The sequence below is a fragment of the Amphibalanus amphitrite genome, unplaced genomic scaffold (assembly GCF_019059575.1).
Source record: "Amphibalanus amphitrite isolate SeventyFive unplaced genomic scaffold, NRLGWU_Aamphi_draft 000945F_arrow, whole genome shotgun sequence".
NCBI lineage: Eukaryota > Metazoa > Arthropoda > Thecostraca > Balanomorpha > Balanidae > Amphibalanus > Amphibalanus amphitrite.
The window spans coordinates 120,527-146,870 of NW_024882439.1; the positions used below are offsets into that span (position 1 = coordinate 120,527).

Consider the following 26,344-nt stretch of genomic DNA (forward strand, 5'->3'; position numbering starts at 1 on the left):
CCGGTCGGGGGCGGCCCCACACCCCGCCCCCGCCCCCGCTCGAACCGGACATCCCAATGACCCGGAACCTGTCGGCAGGGGCGGGGGCGGGGGGTGGCGCCGCACCTGGCCGCAGTAGTGGCACGTTCGGCGAACATAGCGGAGACGGGACGGGGGCGGCCGGCCGGCCGGCGCCGTCCGCGGGTTTTCCCGATAGTGGGGTAGGTCTGTGAGCGCCGGCCGCCGGCGGCGCAGCGGGCCGTGATACAGTGAAAATGGTCTGATCGTGCCGGATCAGGTGCCCGCCACGACTCCGTGGCACCGCCGGGACGGACAGGCGGTCGAGGTGGATGGTTGGACACTTAAGATCTTTTTGTGTGTTGTTCAAGGGGTTTATCATTGATATTTGTAATTTAGAACATTTGGCTGCATTAAATGTTCATGCTGGTAAATTTTCATGGAATATTTAATGTTTGGTGACAGCCACCATGCCACAACTTCCGACGATCAAAAACGCATCAAGTTGTACCTACTGACTCGCAGTTAGTGAAGGGAATTTTGCCCTGTGAAGTCCGCAGGCCAGTTCCGTTTCGCCCGACCCCAATGAGCGGAACGTTTACCGAACCGTGAGACAGCAGTCAACAGGGCAGCAGTCTGAAGTCCGTGACAGGGCTCCCCGGGAGTTCTGTCACCGTGACGCGCGGGTCTAGTGTGTTTGTAATCTACTGGATGCTCTTTTAGAAGGGAGGGGGACGTATGGCGAAACATTTCTGATTCGTAGCGCAGTTAAACAGCGGGTACAGGAGGGAGAGGCTTCAGAGGAAGAGAGGAGCGTTGCGGAATATGCGGCAGACGTTTCACGGTAGTAGACGGAGCACGGAACAAGCCGCTGTCTATGGTCGTAGCTGGTCCCTGTTTTGACCGTTTGGTGTCTCGATGTGCTGCGTATCTGCCCTACCAGTGACCGTGTCTTCGTCTCTGACCGCTCCCTCCCTCTCCATCTCCAGGTGCTGATGGAGCTGTACTGCCAGGTGAGCAGTAAGCTGTACCCGCACCTACCACGGCCGCAGCCGCCGGCGGGCCACCAGCGCCGCTTCGGCCGGCCGCAGCAGGCGCACGACCCTGCGCTGTGCCAGGGCTGCGCGGCCGGCACCTGCCGCATGGTGCGCCGCTGAGAGGACAGGCGAGTGAGGACCGTGAGAGGGAGTGCGGAGACAGATGCGACGAGTGATGGACCGCGGGGTGCGAGGGGACGGTGCTTCACTAGGCGTTAGAGAAGGTGTTCCTCCGCGGGGGTATGGTGCGTTTCTTCTGCGAGGGGAAAGTTTTCCGGTGTGTTTCCTCTGTGTGAGGGAAAGTGTTTCCTGTGCGGGAGGGAGGTGTTTCCTCCGCGAGGGAAGGTGTTTTTCGTGCGAGTGGACGTTGTTCCTGCCATGTTTCAGTAGTTTACCGCGCCTGAATCTCTTCAAGTTTGAGCTGATTGACCAACAGTGGTTTTATGTCTGCAAGTCTTAGATTTTTAGACAAGAAGTTTTTGTTTTTGTTTGCGACGCCAGCCTGCGCCGATCATCATTTTTATAACCCTGTGTACAATCATATTCATTATTTATCGGTGTGTTATAATATATGCGTGTGTGGTTTGTTTTCACCCTGCGTGTTTTGGTGGCGACGTAAAACGAAGGGGCGGCAAAGACGTAGATGAAGGAGACTAGAGGAAGGTGTCAGCGTACTTTGGGTAAGACTCAGTTCGCTGGGCATATTTCTAAGTTATCTACTGGACGCTATTGCTGACAACACGCACCGGCATGGGAACCTTGTCACGGAAAGGAGCTGTCATCATCGATATTCCTTAAATGTAATGCGTACACTGTTCGAGTTGAGTTCGCTTCACCGATACCCACGGTCGGTAATTGTTTGACCTACCACACAGCCCCGCGGTCACGTCCAATAGCTGGCTACTCTCACAACGCTTAGGAAAGTAGCCGACCTTCTGATCTGAAACAATCGTCGTGCCAATGACTAAATTTGCCTTGCCGACTGCTTACTTCTTTTTTAACTCTGTTGGCAACAGCGTGGGCTTTGTGGTACATTTGCTGCTGAATGGAACTCGGCAGGACCCGGAGACGGCTTGGTGATATCACCAGGCACATTTTATAGACAGTATTATGATCGAATCGCGACCTCAAAATAGCGTTTGATGCAGCTAATCGACAAAAAATACTGATCACCTTACTGGTACATGTGAGCAGCAAAGGATATGGCGGAGGATGGAATTTCATACACCTATATTTTACGGCCGCGATTCTCGCAACAGCAATTCACTGCAGCCTCAGAAACAAGCGACTCAGTAGGATATCCGGTGGACGCAGCTAACTTGCTTTCTTAGATACAAGCCCGTGCGGCTCTTAAAGAGGTGCATTCAATGTTCGCGGTGCCAGATCAGGCTGAAAGAAGTGGTCTTCAGGGAGGGGGGGGGGGGATTCGCGGACGTCCTCCCAGCCGCCATGCTATTAAATCGCATTGACAGTGCCTTCTGTGTCACGCATGTCGGCCGATTTTGAGATTATGAGCTCAGTGCCGCAATAGGTGCTATGCGTCATCTTTAACGAGCATAACGTAACCAGCTAGGCCGAGACCACTGGAGGGCGGGGGGGGGGGGGAAGGCAACAAAAGGTCAAGTATTAACACTTCAATTTTGTATTCATGTCATTGTAAACATTGAAATTACGAAATCCATGTCAGAAACATAACTAAAATTCAACACTGCCGGGAATGTATGAAGGCGGCGCGACTTGACAACACACAAACATCCAACATTGTAAAGTACAACAGTAGGCGTGTTCGAAGACAAGTGACAACCGTGCCACGGGCCGGGTGACTTTCCTCTGAACAATGTATAACAACCAGACGACATGATTGTTTTCCCCAAAACGCTGCCCAGTCCCCACCCCGTTTACCACCACCCGTGTTCATATGCACACAGACGCAACACACGATAAGGGTAGAATCACCATATATCAGCATTCTCACAAGATGCTGACAAGTAGCGACTTGATACGTCGCGCACGGGGTGGATGTTTTAATAACGGTGAGCTCTCAGAAACTGTAGAGGAAAGGAACTTAATGAGGTGACTACCTTGGTCAATCTGGAATATGCGTTTCGAACCATGATTGTGCTATCGTTCAGGTTCTTGCCTCCATAGTCTGCTTGATGAAGGAACGTGGGACACAACCCCCGCACACGATACAGGTACAGAAGAAACACGGGAGCCCCTCCGTACCCCTCTGTGGGCGTCTAAAGATGGCCACACATTGTGCTACGCGGGCTGTGCCTTAGCTGCCCCACCCTGTGAGACGGTTATATGGCGAAACAACAACCCGCCCTGTTCAAAATAACAATAAACTTAAATACTTCATACACAAACAAATGTGTCATCTGTCAACTTCATCCAAACACGTGGGACCACCAGCGGCCCACGAACACAACCCACAGACTGGACCCTGTGTCACACCTCTGTTCCCACCTCTGGAGCCAGTCTGACCCACCTTCCATGACTTTGGTCCACCGCCAGTGACACCAAGTGGTCCTATACCGCGCGGGTCGGATTTAATAATCACACACCAATTTTCCTGTACCGCCACGCCGATAGATCTAGCGACTGAAGACGCAGCAGCCGGTGCCGGCCCCAGAGCAGCCACAGGAAGCCGAAGCAGGCGCACGCCAGACTCTCGATGTAGTAACCGTCCAGAGTGGTGGTACAGAGGGCCGCCTCGCCTTCCCCGCAGTCCTGTAGGGGGGAGAGGAGGGTTAGACACCGCGGACCAGTGCTCCATTTTTCAGACTTTTTGGTGGCAAATCACACCTAATGGGGAAAATATTTTCATCCCTAAAACACGAATGACCGACTTTACTTCATCTCTGAAGAGTTTCATGTATTCCCAACAGACAGTTCACATGCCACTTGACAGTTGATGCACTCACATCCTTTTGTTCCACACCCTGTCAAGATCCTGACATGAAATCCTGGCTTATCAGTTGGCATAAAAATTGGCATTAGATCATTTTGCAAAAATACTTCAGTTATTCACTTTCTTTTTTCTCATCCTAGGATTTTTTTCTTCATCGGCACGCCCAACCAATATCCAATTTTAGAACACTGCCGCGGACAGTCTGCAGTGGAGACACGACACGCGCGAGGCACCGCGGGGTCATCAAGTATGACAATAGGGATTTCTGGCGAATACCAGAAGTAGTATGTCATCTACAACCGTGAGCACAATTTTCGCGGTATTTCACCTGTGGTATCGATCCAAGCGACATTGCGGTTTACGTGAGGCACCTCAGTTATATAACTCACACTGGTGGGAAATATACTACCGAGAAGGAGCTATCCAGGCATCGAAAAACTGACCAAGGCTATAGCATGGTCCGTAACCCGAACTGACGGCCGTCACAGAAGAAACAGCGTTTCGGGAATCGGCGCACGGTGTGGCTAACAGTTAACCTGGCACCGCCTGGGCTATTTCCGTACCCACGACAGCCTGGGGGGGGGGGGGGGGGGGGGTCGGATCCGACCCCCCCCCCCCCCTGTTATCTCGAGAACCAATGGTCGTATCGAGCCCCGCGAGGCGGCGTTCGAAAGGTCTCTACGAGACCTTCCCAAAGCACTCTTAAGATTTTAAGATTGAGGTCAACTTTGGGGCAAGGTCAGGTCAAAGGTCAAATTCTGGGGTTTTGCATGATTAGGCTTACGGACAGCGGTATCGATAGCTGCTGCTCGAAACTCACCAAAAATGACCTCAAAGGCCTAGTGAAGGTACCATGAGCGTATAGGGGTCATACTAAGTACGGGTCAAGGTCAGGTCAGGTCACGAAAGGTCACGGATTTCACTTTCTGCTACATGGACGTGCGACACATGTTTTATGGCTTATTTTTCACGCCGAATCCGATGGCAATGGTTATATGTGACCCCAAGTCACTGTGCTGGTGATAAGTGTGCATTGAAAGCATAAAAAATCGTTTATACCATACATAACTAAACGAGGGCTGAGAAAAAAGGTCATTTTTTCAACTTTTTATTTTTGACATAAAAATGCACTTTTCTAGACGAGCTTTGTCCCAGGAATCTAGTGGTGCCATTTGTTTTCACATGCGATGTTCAGAAGTGCCTCTAATTCACGAAAATGCTTATGACGTCACCATGCCCTATGCATGTTGAAGCTATTTTTTTACAATTTGGGGGTCAAAAATCAAGATAGAAAGTTGAAATTTGGGACATCTAATGTTCTAATAGAGCTCTATAACATGTATTCCGGTTTTTTTTTGGAAATTCCCAAAATTTTGGATTTTATTAGCTGTTTTCCAAAAAATGTAGTTTTTTGAATTTTTAGGGGTAAAAAACGCATTTTATGGAAAATCCGAGATAGCCATTTTAAAGAACTCGTTGAGTTGCGTCTATTCATGTCCTTAATTTGCAATTTGCTTCAAACCCTGATTTTTTGCGATTTTTTTAAAACATTTACCACTTTTTGACTAAAAACGCCATGTAGTTACATCACTAAAATCGATATATCTCACAAATTTTTGGAAATTTTTTCTTAACAATTACACAGAAGACGTCAAATTGATGGGGGAGAAGGTATGCCAAGTTTCAAGTTGATAGCGTAAGCGGTTCTTGAGTTATTCAAGAAAAACGGAGGGGGGGTCGGATCCGACCCCCCCAGGCGGTCGCGGGTTAACCCGCGCGGGGCTGGGGGGGGTAAATTTTACCCCCCCCCCTCGCGAATTTTTGCGATATCTCAAAAACGGCGGCGCGCAGCGCCGCCAAACATTCAGTACCTTTTCTTACATCAATTTGACACGTTCCCTGAAAATTTGAGCGAAATCCGTCGGAAAATTTTTGAGAAATTGACGTTTTAGTGACGTCATGTTCGCCATTTTCGCCTCAAAAACGGCAAAAGTTCAAACGCCGCTAACATCTTCATTTTTAAAGGAATCAAGACGTAACAAAAAAAGGTTATACATAATTTTACTTTGTCTATCAAATGGCTATCTCGGTTTTTTGAAAATTTTGGATTTTGGCCTATTTTTTTTCAAAAAAACTGACTTTTTTGGGAAAATGATTATAAAATCCAAAATTTTGAGTCTGTCGAAAAAACCGGAATATATGTCAGAGAAGTGGTCTATGTGCACCTAGATACCAAATTTTAGAAGAATCGGTTCAAAAATGTAGGAGTTATTCAAAATTTTATGACGTCACGACACACAAATTTTTTGAAAAATGACTTTTTTGGAAGTTCTAGACCTCGTACGGAAACAAAAATAGCACCATTCGATTCGCCGTGAAAAATTGCATCAGATAGACACCTTTTTAGGCCTTATCAACCAACTTCAAAATTTGACCTCACTTGACCTGACATTGACCTGACCTCGACCTGAAATTCATCCAGAGGTGGTCCATATCACTTATTGAGTGTGCCTATTGAATTATATGAGTAAAATGACCCATAAAACATGTGTCGCACATGCCCTTTTCTATATTTTGTTTTTGGTGACCTGACCTGACCTGACCTTGACCTTGACCTCTGAATGATATTGTATGCAACGAATATTGTCTTGGTAGCCTAAGAACACGTTTTGGGCGATCAGTCTCAGTCCATGACTCCATTCTTCGGCAACTACGGTGCAAGGCCGATACTGTAGAAACTTGCAATTTGTACCCTTGACCTGAACTTGACCTTGACCTCAAACTTTAAATTAAGTACATGTTTTTAGTTGTTCGTGATGAGAGCTTTCGATTGGCGTTTGAATTTTCCAAATCGGATCATTAGTTCGGGAGATAACAGGGGGGGGGGTAAAATTTACCCCCCAGCCCCGCGCGTTCGGCTGGAGACCCCAGCCCCGCGCCCGCGCACCAACGAGGGTCCGCGCCATCTTCGCACCAACAGAGGGGCGGGGGGGGGGGGAGGCGGATGCCTGGCAAGCTAGCGACAAGCGGTAAACGGCATGGGATACAGACGCACAAAGTCTACATTTTTTACCGAGGTCATCTTCAGGTCAGGCCAAATGTGACGTCAGGTCAGGTTCAAAAAGCAAAAAATAACGGCGCTAAAGAAAAGGAGTTTTAACGAAAACTCATCAACCCAGGCAAAAATTAATAGCACCATCGTGATCCTCTCGTCAATCCGCATCGAAGCATGCAATTTTGACCTCGAAGGTCAAGATCGACGGTTGACCGTGGGTCACGTGACCAAGGTCATCATGGATATCAATCGATGCGCCTTGACGACCTGAACACAATGAGACCATTCCCGGGGCTGCATCTCAGCTTTTCTGTTAGGAGTTATTAGCAAAAGACGTTTGGTGACCTTTGATGACGTCACATGACCTTACAGTTGACCAAGAGCACACAAGACATCACAGAAGTCAATGTCAGTCATATATAAACTCATCCATTGCATAATTGGCCATTACGACGCGTTTCAGTGGAAAAATCAGGCAGTTGATTTTATCCCCAAATTGACCTCCTGACCTTAGGTCATCGATATCATAATTCCGAGATAAACAAGCTGTAGCTAACAATCACCTTGCGATATCCCGCATTTTCAAACCACTCGGTCATCTACTGTAGCGCTGACACGGTAACAAAGTTGCAAAAAGTGAATGAAGGTCGGATCATTCTAAGTGGCCTGGTGACCTGAGCTTGAAAGTTAGACGGTTCAAACTTGCATACAATGTGTAAAATTGATGAACGAATAGTCATGCCAAATTTCGAGGCGCTACGCGCCGCGGTTTTTCCACTAATGATAAAAACCTCTGAGCACGGATTACGAGAGTATAGTACGTCTTTTCTTGAAGTTATCTTCAAAATAACTGCTGGAGACCTTACATGACCTGAGGCGAGCTGAAAAACACGAAGAGGGGTCACGGGAGCAGTTTTCCAACAAAATTCCGACCAAGGGGTGCCGAGCTGTGATGCAATTTTTACCATTTCAGCTCAGCCAGGAGAAACAATGCGCGTTCCACTTCCGGTAGCTATTCTATCACCGAAACAAGGAAATTTGACTAGAAATCAAGATATTGACATTCTTTGGACAATTTGCTATCGATTGAGTGCCATAAGAAGTTAAAAATCCAAAATTCGTTGCTTAAAGGGAGATAATGAGCTTTCTTTTTTCTTTAATAAAAATTACTCGACATCTATACTATTTCTACTGTAGTTTCTATAAAATATGAAAATTTCCTAGCACATTTTCGTATGTGAAAAAGGTTTTTATTTTTGCAAAAAAGAAGCAGTACTTGCAGTACTTGTAACACCCACCGAAATGCGTTGTCCTTCTTGTCCTTCTCTATAAAAAAGTCGCAGTATATGGCGCTTTTGTTTCAAACAGCGACGCTTGGGTTTTTGTTTATGTTATCGCCTTGTCGTTGCTTGGTTGTAAGGATTCTAATTTGAATTAGAGTTAATTCGGTTTAGAATTAATTAGATTCGTACATAGTGCCTACTCTTCTTTGTTTCCAAGTATTATTTTGCGCCACAAATGAACGGCATGCGCCAGAAACGCAGCCAAATCTTGCGATTGCGACTACGAAATTCATTATTTTGGCCTCAGAGCCTGAAGCGAAAAATACAAGCATATTTATTTCAAAAAGACTTCAGGTTTGTCGAACGGTGTTATGAGAATTTTGATAACAGTACTGCATAAGTTTTTCAGTGATGCCGCAAAAGTGTTGTATCTATCTTCTTTTATTGTGCAGTCGGCGGGACCGATTCAAAATTGAGTCGTTGCTACTAAAATAGCAGCATATGGCCTCAGATGATGAACAGGAAAAATAGTTGCGTAAATTTAGACATAAACAACCTCCAAACCATGAATATCTTTTGAAGGCACTATAGACGACCATTAACTAACTAGATGTGATGAAGATCAAATGTAAGGAATACGCTCATTTTACAAAATTACATGCAAGTACCAAAAAGTGATGTAAGTACTTATTCAACGGTCATTTTCAGCGCTCCCCGCTAACGTGACTTCAAGTTGAGATATTTGCGGCAAGGTACCGCATTGAGCAAAATGGTTTTAATTTACATTATAACTTGTTGTGTTTTGTCAGAAAATGATCCTAACTCAGATTTTGTGGAAAAAGGTCATTATCTCCCTTTAATTATGCAAAATTCGCTTAATTAACATTTGGCCACACTGTGCGGCGATCTGGATAGGCGTGACCGACTGCCGCCATTTCCAATCATCATCAGTCACATTGGCGCGCCCAGAAATGTCCCTCCGCCTGGTCACGGTAGGCACTAACGGCGCCGACTACGCCGGCTAGGAAAGCCCGGGAAAGGCACACCGCGCGTGGCACACAATTTCAGCGTCACCCGTCCCTGAACACGGAGAAACACTGACAGCGGCGGAAAGGCGGCCATTGTGAAAGGTCGCCAGAACGAGAGGCCGAGCCGGGGCGGGACTGGGGTTCACTGAGGGCCGAGGGGAACCGTGGGGTGTACCGCGCGGGGGCGGAGGGTGGGGAAAGGGGGAAAGGTGGACGGCGGGAAGGCCCAGTGGCCGGCTTTTCGGGGCATTCACCGTGGCTGTCCACCCCGTTCAGGCCCTCCGAACCACCCACGCTAGCCAGCAGAGCGCCAGTCTCCTTGGCGACTGTTATATAACTAGCTGCGACTCACAGCCGAGGAAACCCAGAAGTTCAATAACACAATGCAACACACACAAAAAACTTCACGACAAATTCCTTGGCTATCCATGGCATACCACAAATACTATGGATAAAAGTGCACAAACCGGCCACTTAATCGAAACCCCGGATTATATGCCATTGGTCCCCAGCACAAAAAACCTTGGCATGCACACTATTCCACAAAAGCCTTTTTCAGCATTCGCCAATAATTGATGCTAGGAGTGCAGCCCAACCACAGCCAACCCTCCCACCACCCACCACCGCCCACCAGTCTCCCACAGCGGACACTCTGTCCCCACTCCTTACCGCGTTAGTCGAACAGCCGAGACCGGAGGGACACGTCTTCCACGTCAGCTGATCCACCATCCACAGCATCATAGTGGCCGGCCAGTTACCGCCTGGGGGTGAGGACGGGGCGCCGGTGGGTCAAAGGCAGGTTACGGCAGGTTAGAGACATGTCACGGACGGGAGATGGTGGCCCAGAGGCAGGTCATCTGTCACCGACGGGACACGAGAGGTCACGGGTGGCGAATGAATGGGGAAAATAAATGAGAGCCAATGTGTCACGAACACAAAACAGACCAGGTGGATCACGGACAGATCACAGGCCAGGGCGCAGACGGAATACGGACAAATTACGAATATTTCGAAGAAGGATCACGGGTGAGTTTGGTACGGTTGGGGAACGAAGGGTCACGGCGAACTGGGCGACGGAGAGATCAGATACGGACCATGCCATATCTCAAACACACAACCATCTAGACCGCACTACTGTCACGCCTGAAATCTGTCTCTACTCCGCGGCTCGGACCCCTCCCTCTCTCAGGTCAACTCACTTCCCTGCCATACCCTATCCCTTCCTCCACCCTATATCATCTGTCTGCATCCCTCCCCTCCTCCCCACTCTCCCTCCTCTCCTCACCGAGGTTGGTGACCGTATTCAGGAGCGTCATGTACGTTCCACCGACGGCCGGGTCCGAGATCCGAGCGAAGAACGCCATCACTGAGACAAACATGGAGTAGAGCGCCACCTGGTGCAGTACGAACACAACCAAAATGAGGCCGTAGTAGCTCAGCGGGAACGAGGCGTCCTCCAGTTTGAACAGGGGCGTGACGTACACCAGGCCGGCCATGATGAGACCAAACAGCAGCCTGACGGGGGAGGAGGGATAGGGTCAGGGAGTGAAGCGGCAGAGTAGCCAAGTGTGGAGACTTCCTCGACATAGAGTCGGGAGGTCCTTACTAGACCAATTTGAACGGCCAGACTGATGACCCGTGAGCGGCCACGGTCGCTCGCGACCCTAACGCCCCTGGTGAGCATTTCACAAAGGCTGGGAATCACTGAGCCATGGTATCAGCTGCCATCGTTTCCCACACGTTTCATCGTTTCGACAGAACAAATATTGGTGGACACTTGGTGAAGAATTATAGAGGTACGAGTCTTACAGGATTCAGCGATTCATCATAGTCACAGACAACGTCACACGTAATACACGTAAACATTCCTGCTTCACATTAACTCGCCTTCACCTACCCGCACGTGCCGTTCCCATCCCTGGGCTACACGCAACTGACCTCCAGGGCATGGCGCGCAGGAACAGGCTCATGGGTCTCGGTCCAGCCGTGTACTTGCTGATGAAGAAGGGAAGCAGCACCTGCAGCGGGCTCATGGGCACGGCCATCAGCGCCAGCCGGTCCTTGGGCACGCCCGCCTCCACCAGCTTCAGACCGGTGACGGCGTCGGCAGCCGAGAAACCGATCTGAGGGACAGCCGAGGTGAGGTTATCTGGGTGTTGACAAAAAAGAACGATGGTTGCGATTGGCGCTGTACGGAGAGTGGCTCGAATATAATGACTAAAAACCGTAAGATATAGTTCAGCCGCACGGCTAGCTTAGTGTCGGCAAAAGGTGCAACTTCATCGGTGCCATTATCGTATTCACGCCCCACGCCGGGTCGGCGATGGCTTTTAATGAATAATGAAAATTTTTCTTCCTTTCTTCCATTGGATAGTTGCTAGACCAGATACGCCAGTCGTTTCTGACTGGTCAGGCCGTAACGCATGAGCGATTTGTCGCAAAAGGTCACGGTGACCAATACCGGTAGTTTCTGCCAATCATACTGACTGTATCGTCACGACGGATATAGGTCAGAAAGCGCCCAGAGAGGACACTGTCACTGGGACCGTGCCACTCAACACGAACTGAGATACAGAACTATCCCGCTGATTAGGATGCATACTGCATGTACTGCAGTCTGTGCCCTACCCTATCCTACCCAACATACTTAGCTTCTCTATCCAACACCCCCATCCTGACCCACTGTAACTCAACCCCACATTCTCACCCTATCCCCTCTTTCTCACCTTCACAGTGAGCAGAATGGCGATCAGCGTGCGCACCGGCTTCAGACTGGTGATCCGCACCAGCTGTGAGTAGGTCTCTCGCACGTCCAGCTCCGGGTCACGCGTACCGTCTCGGTTCAGAGGGGACTCGTGTTTGAACAGAGCCACCGCTGTGGTCGTTAGGAGGAACACCACCGCCCAGAAGAACATAAAACCTGGGGGTGGGCGCGGGGTGGGGTCAGCTAAACACGGCATCACTATCGATAAACCGGCGGTATTGACGAATAACTTGATGTGGCTATAAGAAGTGACAGCCAATGCTATTTGACTACGCAAACCCTAAAAATGAACCAATTACTGATGAGCAGACAGACGAGAAGTAAAAGCAGAGTCACGAAACAGAGAGCAAGATAGGAATACTAAACAACACCCAGACCCACACTCTCCAAGTCTCTCCACTTACCTGAGAATGTGACTAGTCCCTGAGCCTGCGGCACCGCGCGCAGGTACTTGTTACAAAACTCGGCCGACTCCAGAGCTATAAACACCACAAAGCCGAGGAAGTAGCCGGCGCTCTGCCCAACACTATTACAGGTACTCGCGTGTCCGACGTTCCTCTTCTGCAGGATCGTCAGCGCCCATCCGTCCACGGCAATATCCTGCGTGGCCGCCAGAAAGTTGAGCGAGAAAAACACCGTCGTCAGCTGGGCCACGTTCGGCTTCTCGTGCTCACCACCGATCAGCGACTCCGCTCGTGACGAGAGCACCAGCAGAAACAGGCCGATCAGATACTGCACGGGCACCAGCCACGACTTCCTGCGCCCGAACCGGGACACATAGCAGGCGTCCACGATGGGCGCCCACAGCAGTTTGAGGCTGAACGGCCAGAAGGCGAAACTGAACTCTGCCTGCTGCGAGTAGGTGACGCCGCGGTTCTGCAGCATCATGGGGATGGCGGCGGCCAGGCCCAGCGGGATGCCCTGCAGCACGTACAGCAGCAGCAGCAGGCAGATGTTGGCCACGTCACCGCGCAGACCGCCGCCGCCGTGAGAGTCCGACTTGTCGTGCCCAGCGTCGGACGGCGCCCCCGCCATACCGTCCTCACCCACACGCTTCCTCATTAGGTGGCAGCTTGGGAGGTGGTGAGATTAACTCAGCTGGAATTGAGAGAACAGAGGGCAGTGGTGAGGTCAACTGGTGCCTGTAGAAGATGGGCCTCTCAAACAGACTGGAATACCAACTACAGGCCTGAAAACAGGTGTTACAAGAGTCAAAATTACTGACACTTTCATTAAAGTAGGTGTGTGTTTAAGTAAAAAACAAAAATGTCAAATTGGGCAATGCATATTCCCAATCCCCATAAACTACATCTATATTGTTTAACTTATTGGGCTTGCACTATCTGCTTGTCAATGGCAAATTTATTGAATTAAAGCTGAGGCAACTAGAGGCTAGAGTTTGAATCAGACACCCTCAGCTCATAGAAGTCAGTGATTATTGACTTTAAATAATCATGTTTCATAGCTAAACTGGGACTTGTGCTTAGTCAATCCTGAACCTGGCTACTTGAACCTGGTAAGTACCTATTCTGAGTGTCCACTCAGTGAGATAGAAAGCCTAACAGCCTAACTGGTGAACACCATAGATAGGTGTAGCCATGGGCTTATTTCAGATTGGGAAAGAGGAATGCAGATGACATTATACCACAATAAGCACTCCTTTATTGTTATGGCACCAAATATAGGTATAAATGCAGATGGAACATAGAGATGGAACATATGCCATTATCTCATTGGTAATACAATGCCAGACAATATCTTGATCTGTCAGCACAAATATTCATCAATTAACTTCTCTTGTAAAACTTCCACATTGGCTATAAAGCCTAACTAACTAGGGATAGGATGTGTAAGGTAAGGTTAGGTAAAGCCAGGTCAGTTCAGGTTAGCCTAGGTTATGTTTATTTTAATTGTTCTGGTTGAAGATGGCTGAACAAAGGCTTGTCCTAGAATCTCAAAGCAAATTAATAATGCTTAGCTCTGAACTAATTCAATATCCAAAATTCAATCAACCAGCTAAGAACCTATTTTCCATGACAGCCTTACTAGCTCATCAACCTATCAGCTGTGGTAACTAGGGTGTTGTTTCACGGCAGAGTGCTGCAGTGCCTGCGCGCGTCGGCGTGTTGGGTTTCCATGGCAATATCAACAAACTTCACTCTGACGCTAAGCTATGACAAAACGCTGGCGCACCGCGCCGCCAGCACCAGCAGTACACTAGCAGCATTTGCACTCAAATTTCTGTTCTCTTTGTACTTGGTTCTTTAGGACCTCTGTTCGAGTTGCTTCGTTTTTGGTTATGTTTTCGTCATTCGTCATTGGTTTGTTATGTTTTCGTCACCACATCGTCATTCGTGGCGTCAGGGGTATGCCTTAGCTTTCAGTGTGCTGCAGCGCGTGCAGCGTCGGGCGGCGGTGAAACAGGGCCCAGTTAACAACAATACCTTTACAAAAAACATAACTATGAACTCAGGTACCTACCAAAGGCAAAGGCAGGCGATATCAACTTCAATAACACAATCGATCACTGAAGGCAATATCAGTATCTCTAGATTACAATGAACATCAATGAACTAGAACCACAACGAAATAATTATCACAGCCACACGCTCCAAATAAAAATTTGATTGAAAATAACTGATGCGGAAGTCGTATCATCGGTCTGCTAAAATAATGCTACGTAAACAAAGCTCACAGCACGAGACAACGCACTTCAAATTAGTGTGTGACGTGTTCATATTTGCTGACGTCTTTTTGTCAAAAATGTTTCGTTTCATCCCTTAACTGGTAAGTTTTATTCAATTTAAGATCAGAAACTCTCAAAACATTATTGTTTATCTTTATCAAAGTGCAATTTTTAGTTAAAACATCAAAACTACACAAATAGAATGCTATGATGTCTGATGACGTAAGCATCTTGAGCATCATATGAAATGAAATGTAGGTAAAACTCGATTGTCTCTTGCGCACCATAAACGGAGCAAACGACCACAACGGCCAAAAACTTGTAACCACTAAAATAAAAGGATATATTTTACATGTCTTATTGCATTGCTGGAATACAGTGTCAGCTTTCAATGACATTGACACCGCGTTCGATGTCTCTCGGACGACGAAAATTCTACGTCGTCCGGCCAATCCCGTTCCATTCCCGCAGCCAAGCCCCCGCTGACCTTGAACGGGATTGGCCGGACGGCGTAGAATCTTCGCCATCCGAGACATCGAAGGACGAAGGCGGGGTAAAATAATATTGATCAGTCACAAATCAAGAAGCCGAGTGCAGCTTATAGTTTAAGCCTTACAAGTCAATGATAGCTTGTCATTCACAGTGTGAGGTTTGAGGGTGGCAAATAAACGAGTCTCGATAGAGGTCGTGTCGTGTAGGCAGCCGTTCCTTTCCACATGGAGCAGCAAGCTCCGAATGTCGCTGAAAAGCACACGCTCGCAATACCTACACCTCACAATCATGTTGGAACGTTTAAGCGACGGATGTCTACAAACGACAACAACATGGCATACTTGGCTGTATTCACGTATACAAATAATCATCGGTATCTGTACAGTAGGCTAATCAATAAATACTAGCTTTACAGCTGACCAGGCGCTGCTGTCACCAGAAGAGTAACGTCACAGTTCTCCCGGCCCACATTCAGTAGCTGTCGCCATTGACTAGATTACATTCATGTTCGCGTCTCGTGCACTCTCGTTTCGCCATACACATCTCTCTACTCACTCGGTGCGATCGAACATACATCGCATCTAACCAACCTCGCCGAAATCGCTCACACAAACAGACAGCTCTCCGCTTACGTAACTGGAAATTTCTGAGACCGTGAAATCTCCCGATCGGGAGAGTCACAAACGCGTCGCCTCCTGGACCCAGCACGCTCGTCGCCAACTGGCAGTGCAACCCAAAGCAAGCACTCTGAAACAGGGCGACGGCAGTGACACCAAAACACGCGACATCGCACGGCGGTGTCCGCGCGGCTCTGAGCAAAACGGTAACAAAAACGAAGCAACTCGAACTCAGTTTGGCACGTCCCTGTCGGCCCGACGTGAGCCGCCGTGCCTGCAGGCGGCACCGGCGGCCGCAACAAAACGCCGATAAACATTCAGACCCGCGAGCAACCGAACACTGTCCCGTCGACAGGGAATTTAGACATCACGAACAGTGCAGGGCACAGCACGCTTCCTTGCGCCACCCCATCGACATTGCATAGCTGGGTCCCTTCTCTGGGCAGTCAGGCCCTCGCGGCCGGTCACAGCTCCGTGAGTCACCTCCACACCCTCGCCGGTATCACTGGCAGCACCAGCGCCACCAGCACGGTCACCAGCAGGGTCACCAGTGGTGCCGAGGTCGGCGCGGCGCCGCTGGTTCGGCTGGAGGCCGTGCAGCCGCCGCACTGGTAGCTGCCGCAGAGGTCACACAGACCGTACCGGGACAGCTCCGAGACGTCGAACATGGCCGACGAGCGGCGCTCTGAAACGGACCGACGGCGACCGGTCAGCGGTCAGCGGTCAGCGGGGAAGTACTCGAGGCCGCTGGTAGAGGAGTGCCGACTTGGAAACTCGGTACTTGACTTTCGCTCAGCAACGAGGTTAAAACGACATTTAACCCTTTGCATTAAAAGAATGGAACATCATTCGTAATTTGCTAGCTGAAAAATTGGTAGAGATTTATCCTATACCATCAGTATAGCGCCTTTTGGGGCGACTAACGGAGCGAGCGAGGGGGTGAGTCTTGCACGTGCGAAATTTCGAGGGGGTACCTCCAACTGACTTGTGCACGGCACGCTACTGACCGGTTTCTAGCGATGTGCCAAATTTGAGCACAATCGGCCCAGCCGTTCTCGAGATCTGGGAGCGGCACCGTGCACGTGCGCACGTGCAAAATGGGTCCCAACTGACTTGTGCACGGCACCCTACTAACTGGTCCCTAACCGTGTACCAAATTTGAGCGCAATCGGTAGAGCCGTTCTCGAGATCTGGAAACGACCCCTGCACGTGCGCACGTGCAGCAGCACCCCAACTCTGGCACATGGATATGCAGTGCCTAGTGGGTGCCTACCTACATGCCAACTTTCAGCGCAATCGGCCAAGTAGTTACCGAGATATTGCAACAATTACAAAAGTGACACCTCTTCGTTTTGCACGTGGCACGTGCATAAGGGGTCACCCACATGTATCAGGAATAGTCCAATGCTTGGTAGAAGGAATGAAGCTACCCTACAAAAATTACCGCGTGTAAATCGGTCAAGTGGTTGCTGAGATATAAGCCTCGCAAAAGCGTCCGCACGGCCGGCCGGCCGCTCATACTCAGAAATTTCCGTTAATCTAAGGAAAGACTCCGCTCGCTTCGCTCGCTCCGTAACGAATACGGACGCCGGTCGGCTTTACACCCGACATGTTATTAAACATAATTTCAACACACTGTCACTACATTTTCTTCTTGAGCGTCATAAAACCATGCATCTCCGTTACATAATATTCCGTCACTTCTGCTTCGATCATGGAAAAGGAAACGGTCCCGACCGACGACCGTCCGCACTCGCAGCAACCAGACACTGACCGGGCTCGTGAAGCGGGTACGCCTCTGCCGACAGACTCCGGGACATGTTTGTCACGGCGAACCACCGCACCACCGTGATGCGCGCGCACACCGGCGCAGAGACCAGCTGGAACAAGACGGGGGTAAAAATGTCACAGCTGATATATCGATGGAAGTCTATGCGGAATTGATGGAAGAAGTATGGTTTATTGTTCCCTGAACGTAAGTTGAATGGGAGCCTGGTGCTAGTGCTACCACAGTTGATTAGGGGAACCTACTAGCGAATCTAATTTTGCCCCATGTTCATCATCGATAAAGTCTCAACTAAACAACAATTTCTTATCCTCTGACTAATATAGCTCCCTTTCCCCCACCCATTTCCATTACTCCATCCCCTTCCCCCCTTTCTCTCTCCCTCTCTCTTACCGAGCTGAAGACGAGCTGCAGTCGATGTGCTGCGAGTTCCGCCGCCACCAGTCGCGGCACGGCCCCGCTGTGTACGTACTGACGGAGCGCCGCCGCCGACACGCCGTAACCCGAGGGTACGTCAGCGAGCACGGCCACGGCACCCGAGACGCGACGCTCATATAGGTCGGAGAGCCTGGGAACGGGGGAGGGGAGAGAGAGGTTAGACAGTCCAACTCCAGTCGTGTGAAATATACTGGCGAAAATGCGCTTTTCTGAACTTAAGTTCACATAAGTTGGCACATAGTTGACAACTCGTTCCCATAAGTTTAAGTAGACGGTTCATACGAATACACGAATCTTGTGGCATGTGTCATGACGACCAAAGCCAAAAGGAAATATTCCAATACGATCACATTATTTCAAACAAGATCAGCTTCCACGACCCAATCCGCGGGCTACCGACCTGACGCAGAGCCCGATGGTGACGTGCGATCCGTTCGGACTGTGGTGACCCGCGTCCACGTCCAGCAGAATGTCGCCCTCCTCCTTCCGAGAGAAGAGTCGGTACTGAACGCTCAGCTGAGCGAGGGCCACCCCCGTCCCGGTGAACCGCAGCTTCAGACCCTCGCTCGGGTCGGTGATCTGTGGGAGAGGTCACAGCAGGCATCGGTAAAATCCTTTTTGAAAGGATTGCATTCCCAATCCACATTCCTAGTGCCGAAGTGGATTGCATTCCTACCCGCAATCCCCTTTTTCACTTGGATTGTGATCAAATCCGCAATCCTTTTTTGCAATCCTGTTGTATTATTATGTGCACTAGTGGATCTGGGGGAGGGAAGGGGGCATCGGGCCGTGCCTCCATCCCCAATCACCCATCTCTAGTACCTAGTCTTGCGAGTAATGCCTATATCTAAGGCACAGGTATTTTATGGGAAATATTTTTGCCTCAAACACCCCCACATTTAAACCTCTACCCAACCAGTGTTTTATATTTCTAAAACTCGCCCTCAAATACGTAATTTTGCCCTTCCTATGTAGTTCATCAGCGTATATTACTTTGAGCGTTTAAATTAAAAACGTTTAAATTATTTCAAGTTTCGATGTAAAGCCCTTGATAGCAAAGTACATTAAGCCGATGAAGCCGATCTCATAATTTTCAATCGCAACAAACCATTTCAAAACACTAATCAAACACAAACGGATTGGATTGCAAAAATTGGAAGTATGATGCAATCCAATCCGCAATCAAATCCTGTTTTTTGGAATGGATTTCAAATCCAGGTGCAATCCACCAAAAAGGAATGCAATCAGGATTTTGCAATCCTGCAATCACAATCCTACCGATGCCTGGGTCACAGGGAGGTCAGGATGAGGTCAGACCCTCGCTCGGGTCGGTGATCTGTGGGAGAGGTCACAGGGAGGTCAGGGTGAGGTCACGGAGGTCAGACGGTCAAACCGGAACTTCTCGAGTTATTAACGTCGACAGCCGAGGGAGTTTTTTAAGGAAATTCAGTCCCAGACATGTCGTCAAATACAGCTAGGTGTAGGTCAGCAGATACGTTCCGTTGCACGACAAAAAATAGAGTCGGACCTTATGAAGCGCAGGTATTCTATTATCGACAGTCGACATCGAGACTGTTCAATGCCAAAGCACATCGAAAGGCGGCTCCCGAGCCTAAACAAAGTGTCAGCGGCCGGCCCACCCCACTCAACCAACCGGCACCATATCACTGAATTTGCCACCGACCTGCAGCTCCTGCCGTGAGCCGGCCGTCTGATCGTGCGTGTGCAAGCTGTCCCTTCCACCGGCCGTCTCCACGTCCATCTGAATGTCCGCCTCCTTTTGAACGTGCCGCGCTTTGGAGTAGTCCATCAGCGCTTCCGTCACCGCCAGGGTGTCCTGCAGTCAGAGAGGGAGCCAAGGGATCAGAGGTCTTTAGACCGTACCCCCAAAAATGATAAATATAACAAGGCACATTAGCATTAGCGTCGCTACGGGGGGCAAGCGGGGCAGCTTGCCCCCCCAACCTCGGACCGGGCACCCCCTGAGATCGATACAGATCCGATGAGATTTTGGAGTCGGGAAAAATGGGGGTACCTTTATGAGAATGCCTGTGAGGTCAGACTCGGTTGGAGCGTGCAGTTCAAACCAGAGTCTGACTCGCAGTCGCCAAAATCTTCAAGACTCCAAGTCCAGACTCGGAAATGTCAATGCTGTGATTCATTCTATGTTCCTAGTTCGTTCTTAATTACATTTTACAGCTGATTTTCATAAGTTTTGGAGTGCTGACACAATTTTCGTTCAAAGCGTGAAACGAAACCTTCGGGGCCTTTCTCAACTCTCGTCAAATGTCTGCGACAGGCTCAAGTACCGTACAAGTGTCGCAGGGCTCATGAGCTTGTTTTAAACAAAGGCTCCTAAGGAGCTCCACTGAGCCCTAAAGAAGCTTTCAGAGGGCCCAAACCGGCCTCTGGAAGTCCCACTGGTGTTCATGTTCTCTGAGGGCCCATACAGGGATCTTTGAGCCTTCGAACATTTCTGAGAACCTTAACTGGCCTCTGATAGTTCAGCCAAACTTTTGAGACTTTGCTAACCCCAAGCCGGCATCTGAGGGGTCACAGCTCACGTGTCCCTCTGAGGTCCGCAACACATATGTATTATGTTCCTACGTAGGGTCCTTAGGGATTCGACACAGACCCCGAGGGTTCACACTGTTATCCGAGGGCTCCAGGCTCACCCTGGGCCTAGTCTCTTAGCGCCCGCCGCCCATACTGGCTTCTGAGGGTCCCACCTTGGGCTCGGAAAGCCCTAAAGCACCACGTATACGTAAATATTTGAGGTGACCCACGCCGATCTCCGGGATCCTAAGCATGCTTCTGAGAGTCAGCACTGACCCTGAGTGGCCTGAAATGGCCTGGAAGTCCCAAACCTATCTCTTAGGGATCCATTGCCGCTATGCCGTGCGTAACTTTTGGTTCCGTTTAACAGTTTTTGTTCGTGTTTGCAGCGCATCCCTTCACACAAAAAAACGAGAAACTTGTTCACACTCGAGTGAACAAAACACTTCCTCTCACTGGAGCAAAGATGAATTACTTCCGATTCACACTTCCGACATTCACTCTCCGCCGAATGCCCAAACTTAGCTACGATTGGCGGCTGGGATAAGTCCTATGCATGTCACGTAAAACCTCTGCATGCATGCGTGAATGGAGGTTTTGGCAGGGTGATCCGATTAAATGGAGCGTTTTTCACCTTTTCCTGGGTAATGATGAGCGTCGAGCGTCTGCACAGGGGCCCTCTGCAGTGCGTCGGCAATCGCAGCCACTATATACTATAATTTTACCAGTCGTTTTTGTCATGAAATTTCAAAATTTCGAATTTTTCTGTAAAAAAATTACATGTCATAGCTAGAAGAAAACCTTTGTCACCATCGGATTCCTCGCACCATTGCGCGTCGAATGATATGTAAAACGAGTGAGTTTAGACTGGGGAAAGGCAAGTTTTAACCCTCGCCCGTATAGGGGGGGGGGGTCGAACGGACCCCCCCCCATGGTTTTTCGCGAATAACTCGCGTAAAAAGCGGCCGATCGCGACGAAACTTTCAGTACCCTCGCGTTAATCAATTTCACACCTACCCTGAAAATTTCATGACCCTGACCCAAATGACCTTTGACCTGTGACCTACTTTTCGAGACCATGTTTGGCTGGAATCGCGATTCGGCGTATGTCTGCTCGCATTAGCCGCGCGTTTGCAGTCTTTTCGTGGTTTCAAGCGTTCATACATGTGATATGATGTTGCCCCCATGCATTAGGGTGGGTGTCAAGGTCACCTGAAGGTCAGGTCAGGTCATTGACCTTTGATGACCTCGGTTCACTTTTTCGATTTTTACATGTTTCTAGGCCAGTTTTTTGGAGCTGAATTCGAATTTAGCAACCATATGAACATTTACGAAGTAGTTTTGGTGCCTTCGTAACATGTTACGAAGCTGTCAGAGGCGGTTGCCACCTACCACGAATATCCTTACTGGTTGACCTGACCTGACCTGACCCAACCTGGCCTAAATACATGAAGACATCATCTGTGATCAAAACTAACATGATATTCGTGATCAGCACCCCGAAAAACCACATAGCAGCCACACTTTACGACGTTCTAACAGGTCCCCATTTTCCCGCCTTTGGGGTCATTGACCTGACCTGCAAGGTCAACCAATGACCTAGGACCCTAAAATTGGGTATCATCGGCTTCCTCTCGTTACGGGCAACACGCTCGTTTTTTCCGCGGAGCTCTAGCTCGATCAGGGGCGAAACGGCAAGGGGGGGTCCAACGGACCCCCCCCCCCCCCCTTGTACGTTCGCGGCTGGAAAAAACACCAATACGGGCGAGGGTTAACACAAAAGTTGATTTTGCCCCCCCCAACCGAAAATCTCTGGCGACGCCTATGCACATTAGTCTCGTGTCCACACAAATTGCGATCAGTGACGACAAAACAGCCTTTTCGAATTTGAACCACTTTTCGAGACCCGTCTCCCCACTCCTCGATAGTATAGTGGTGAGTATCCCCGCCTGTCACGCGGGAGACCGGGGTTCGATTCCCCGTCGGGGAGCTTTTGCCATAGTTCCGTAGCACCGTTCACGAGGCCCCCGTAGCCACGAACATACACCTTTTTTTCAATCCGAATCGGCATCCGGTCAGTTAGTTTCGGCAGATCTGCATTAGGAACGTCAGCTTGAGTGCGTTTTCGACAAACCACGCTCCAAACTCGGCATAGTGCAGAGGCGTGACATGGGGCATTTAATTTCGACACTGAGCGTGGTTTCGACACTGGCCAATGGATTTCGGCACACGGCATAGGACTGTGACATCGGGCATTGGAAAAAGGCAAATTTCATTTTACAATGGCAATGGTCATGCAGTTTCGTTGGCGGTATAACAAGTTAAATCGAACAAATTTCATACCATATTTTTTACATTGATGCGTTTTCAATGCTTACCACTATAATTTACAGCATTTTTCCTTTTCTTAGACTTCCCTTGGATTAATGGAGCACAAAATGCGTCAAGGCCGTCGTTTTAAGGTCTAAACGTTTTTTTTTCTTCTGTGAATGGAGGGTGAGTAGGCTAGCAAGCCATGTCAGAGTCGTGAGATGAGAGGATTATGCGGAGGAAGCATTTGGGTGTCTACCAGTGACCGGTGAGCTGCGGCGGCTGACAAGGCGCCGGTATAAAACTGTCCCGCTACGGATATGCAGCCAAAGCGATCGATGGGTCAGCCCGTAGGGTTTCCACCTTTCCAGAGGGCAGTTTTTTGCCCAGAAATACAGTTGACCATGACTGACCAAACCGCCGTCCTGCAAACATTGTTGCCGCTCTCCGGTGACACGCCCATTCCCATCTCGGTAGACCTGAACCATCCGCGCTGGCGGTCAGCGCCACTCACAATGTGTCGACAGATCGACACAAATGAAAAAATCAATATTTTTGTTTTTCATGCAAGAAATACGGCTAAAACATTGTCAACTTTAGATGCGTTGAAAGGATCGAAGCCCCGAATGACCCCCGTCAACCTTTGGATTCGCCTGGAGCGTGGCCCCGAATGACCCCCGTCGCCCTTTGGATTCGCCAGTGCTTCCACATTGTCACAGAGTGACGCAAGGATGGTGACCTCGAATGAGGTCAACTTGTGTGCCGGAAGCGGTTGATGTTAGGGACGAACCGGTGTTAAGGTTCCAGAGCGACTGACGAAATTAGGTGCCCGTTGCCGTATTCGAATGAACGGTTGCCGATTCGGATAGAAAAAGGTGTGGTTACTTAGCAACCAAGCGCCCATATTGGGTGTCTCTTTACAGTACCGTGGTACATTTTAACGCACATTCTTAAAATGCCTTTCCAAAAAGATAAGAGTTGCTTAATTCACTGATGAGATAAATTGGCCATTGTCTAGCTTGGCTGCAAGCTGCCGACGTAAAATGCAATATGACAAAACAGAATGCCCTTTGTCGATATTAAATGCCCCTGCTGTTGTTCAATGACCCTGGTCGAATATCAACAGATGCTAGTCTAAATTCGTGAAACGTGTCGAAATGTGTGCTCCAGTGTCGAGTTGTTGGAGTGCCTGTCGAGATAAGGTGCCCGCTGCCGTATTTGAATGAACGGATGCCGATTCGGATTGAAAAAAGGTGTATTGAGTGTCTCTTTACAGTACCGTGGAACATTTTAGCGCACATTCTTAAAATGCCTTTCCGAAAAGATAAGAGTTGATTAATTCACTGATGAGATAAATTGACCATTGTCTAGCTTGGTTGCAAGCTGCCGACGTAAAATGCAATATGACAAAACAGAATCCCCTTTGTCGATATTAAATGCCCCTGCCGTTGTTCAATGACCCTGGTCGAATATCAACAGATGCTAGTCTAAATCCGTGAAACGTGTCGAAATGCGTGCTCCAGTGTCGAGTTGTTGGAGTGCCTGTCGAGATAAGGTGCCCGCTGCCGTAATTGAATGAACGGATGCCGATTCGGATTGAAAAAAAGGTGTATTACACTGAGTCGCCATGCGGTCGGTAGTATTCCCAATCACGTTTTCTTATATTCGTTTCGTCCCATGCCTTCAATACGTAAGATGTTTCGACAAGTAGTCCTTTACCCAATGATCCCTCAGCCCGCTCCCATAACTCACCATGTATCCAATCCACCCAAAGTCGGTAGCCCTCCTGGCCTGCAGCCAGCGGACGATGGGCTCCGTGCGGTGCTGTCCCAGGGCGACGTACGCCCTCAGCGCCAGCGCCGTGGTCAGCACGTTCTCCGACTCGCGGCTGAAGGTGCGCCTCGGCTGCAGGTACGGCACATGCTCCTCCAGACGGTAGGCCGGCAGCGGGTGCGGCTCGCGACTCCAGTACATAAACTCGCCTGGGACGGAAAGAAGGCATATTGATTAGCGCCACGGGATGCCAAGACGAACGCAAAAAGATGGGTCTCGGCTTTTACAGAAGATGAATGAATATGACCATTGCAACTTGCAAGCAATAACATGAGTTTACTGACTACACTGGGGCTTTATAAGAGGATGACAGGTAAGTTCGTCCATGACATACATCAAAACATAACATGTAACAGAAGATTTTCTTTTAATCGTATCGGTCGTACCCATCATTCGCGCTAAATGACTCAATCCCCTTGCAGCACTCTGTTGACATATCCCTCCTCTCTGTCCCTCATCCTCTCTTCCTCCACTCACCCTCATCCCTGAGCTGACTGGAGAGCAGCTCTCGCGCGTCGCTGGCCGCCCGGCCCCCGCCACCGGCCAGCGCCAGGGCCGCCAGCGCCGCCTGCAGGGCTGTCAGTGAGCCACGGACCCGGACCGACAGCAGACCGGTGGCGGAGGCCACGCCCTCGGCCAGGCCCGGCACGGCCAGACGCTGCAGAGGGGGGGGGGGGGGGGTCATCGGGAGGGAGGTTAATCAGCCCTTGGAGACAATAATGTACAGGGCAGCTTAATTTGGAAAGGCACAAAGATCATTCATTTCGACCTAATGCACTAAAACTGGGCTTGTCGGGTAGACTGACGCTGCTTTGATCCTTCACAAGGGCATTGTAGATGCAGAATTGCAGAGCGAAACAACATGATTCTACTCTAGACCATCAATTGTCGTTCCTGATGGCAATAAATCGGGAATGTTCAAAAGGAAATGATACAACTCTCGTATCAAGGCAGCTGTAGCTGCTGATCACTGCGTCCTCTGTAGAACAAAAGCGCCACGCACCTCCAGTGTCTCTGAGCCATCAGCAGTCGCTGCGCCCGTCTCGTCCTGCAGTTTGGCCACCTCGGTCAGCGCCATCAGCGCATGTGACGTCAGCATTACGTCACCGGTATCGTTGTACCGCTGGTCGGCCGCCACCGTCTCCTCTCGGAACAGACCAGAGCTCTCCTGCGCCTGCAGCAGCCACCTAGCGGCGCTGGAGAGAACCTTAGTGTCGAGCAGTGACCGCTGGCGGCGCGGCGATCGGCGGAGTTTGGCCAGAGCCAGCGTGGCATGGGCGGTCATCCAGATACTGCCCGGCTGGTCACTGCTGGGGAAAACGGAAAGGCGACGGTGAATTTACTGAACGTCCCCCTAATGATATACGGCAAAGAAGACCTCTAAGGAGTCATGGGTGGGTGGAGGCGCGTTCGACTGCAACGCCAGCTATGCGTAAAACGGTTCCTTTACACTAACAAAATTCATTTTCTACTGCATATTCACACTCTCAGAAAGTTCCCTCGCGTCATCCCAGGAATTTCAAACACTCATTGAAAAGTGTTTGCAGC

At 49.6% G+C, this 26,344-nt stretch overlaps 2 protein-coding genes and 1 non-coding gene across 4 annotated transcripts in view; 1 reads left to right on the forward strand and 2 right to left on the reverse strand.

Annotated features, from left to right (window-relative positions):
• Positions 1-2,660: 2,660 nt before the first annotated feature.
• On the reverse strand, positions 2,661-14,805 carry LOC122368405 (acetyl-coenzyme A transporter 1-like). 2 transcript variants are annotated; one of them, XM_043342312.1, is made up of 7 exons: positions 14,560-14,805; positions 12,483-13,176; positions 12,041-12,234; positions 11,253-11,437; positions 10,600-10,829; positions 9,984-10,075; positions 2,661-3,767 (listed from the first exon to the last, which is right to left on the reverse strand). In XM_043342312.1, the coding sequence occupies exons 2-7, from the start codon at positions 13,138-13,140 to the stop codon at positions 3,594-3,596; spliced, it is 1,533 nt and encodes a 510-aa protein (XP_043198247.1). In that variant the 5' UTR covers positions 13,141-13,176; positions 14,560-14,805; the 3' UTR covers positions 2,661-3,593. The 2 variants fall into 2 exon arrangements, with proteins under 2 accessions (XP_043198247.1, XP_043198249.1); XM_043342314.1 differs by having other exon boundaries at positions 14,556-14,764.
• Positions 14,806-15,587: 782 nt separating this feature from the next.
• Positions 15,588-26,344, reverse strand: part of LOC122368407 (CD109 antigen-like) — a 114,434-nt gene continuing 103,677 nt past the window's right edge. Inside the window, exons 22-29 of the mRNA XM_043342316.1 lie at positions 25,800-26,106; positions 25,274-25,454; positions 24,716-24,945; positions 19,782-19,934; positions 18,498-18,676; positions 18,053-18,227; positions 17,648-17,753; positions 15,588-16,558 (exon numbers count right to left, since the gene is read on the reverse strand). Coding sequence (XP_043198251.1) covers positions 16,353-16,558; positions 17,648-17,753; positions 18,053-18,227; positions 18,498-18,676; positions 19,782-19,934; positions 24,716-24,945; positions 25,274-25,454; positions 25,800-26,106 — 1,537 coding nt within the window. The 3' untranslated portion in view covers positions 15,588-16,352. The remainder of the gene's footprint in view (positions 16,559-17,647; positions 17,754-18,052; positions 18,228-18,497; positions 18,677-19,781; positions 19,935-24,715; positions 24,946-25,273; positions 25,455-25,799; positions 26,107-26,344) is intronic.
• Trnad-guc lies at positions 22,572-22,643 on the forward strand. The gene has a single exon. It is a non-coding gene; the product is annotated as a tRNA-Asp (tRNA).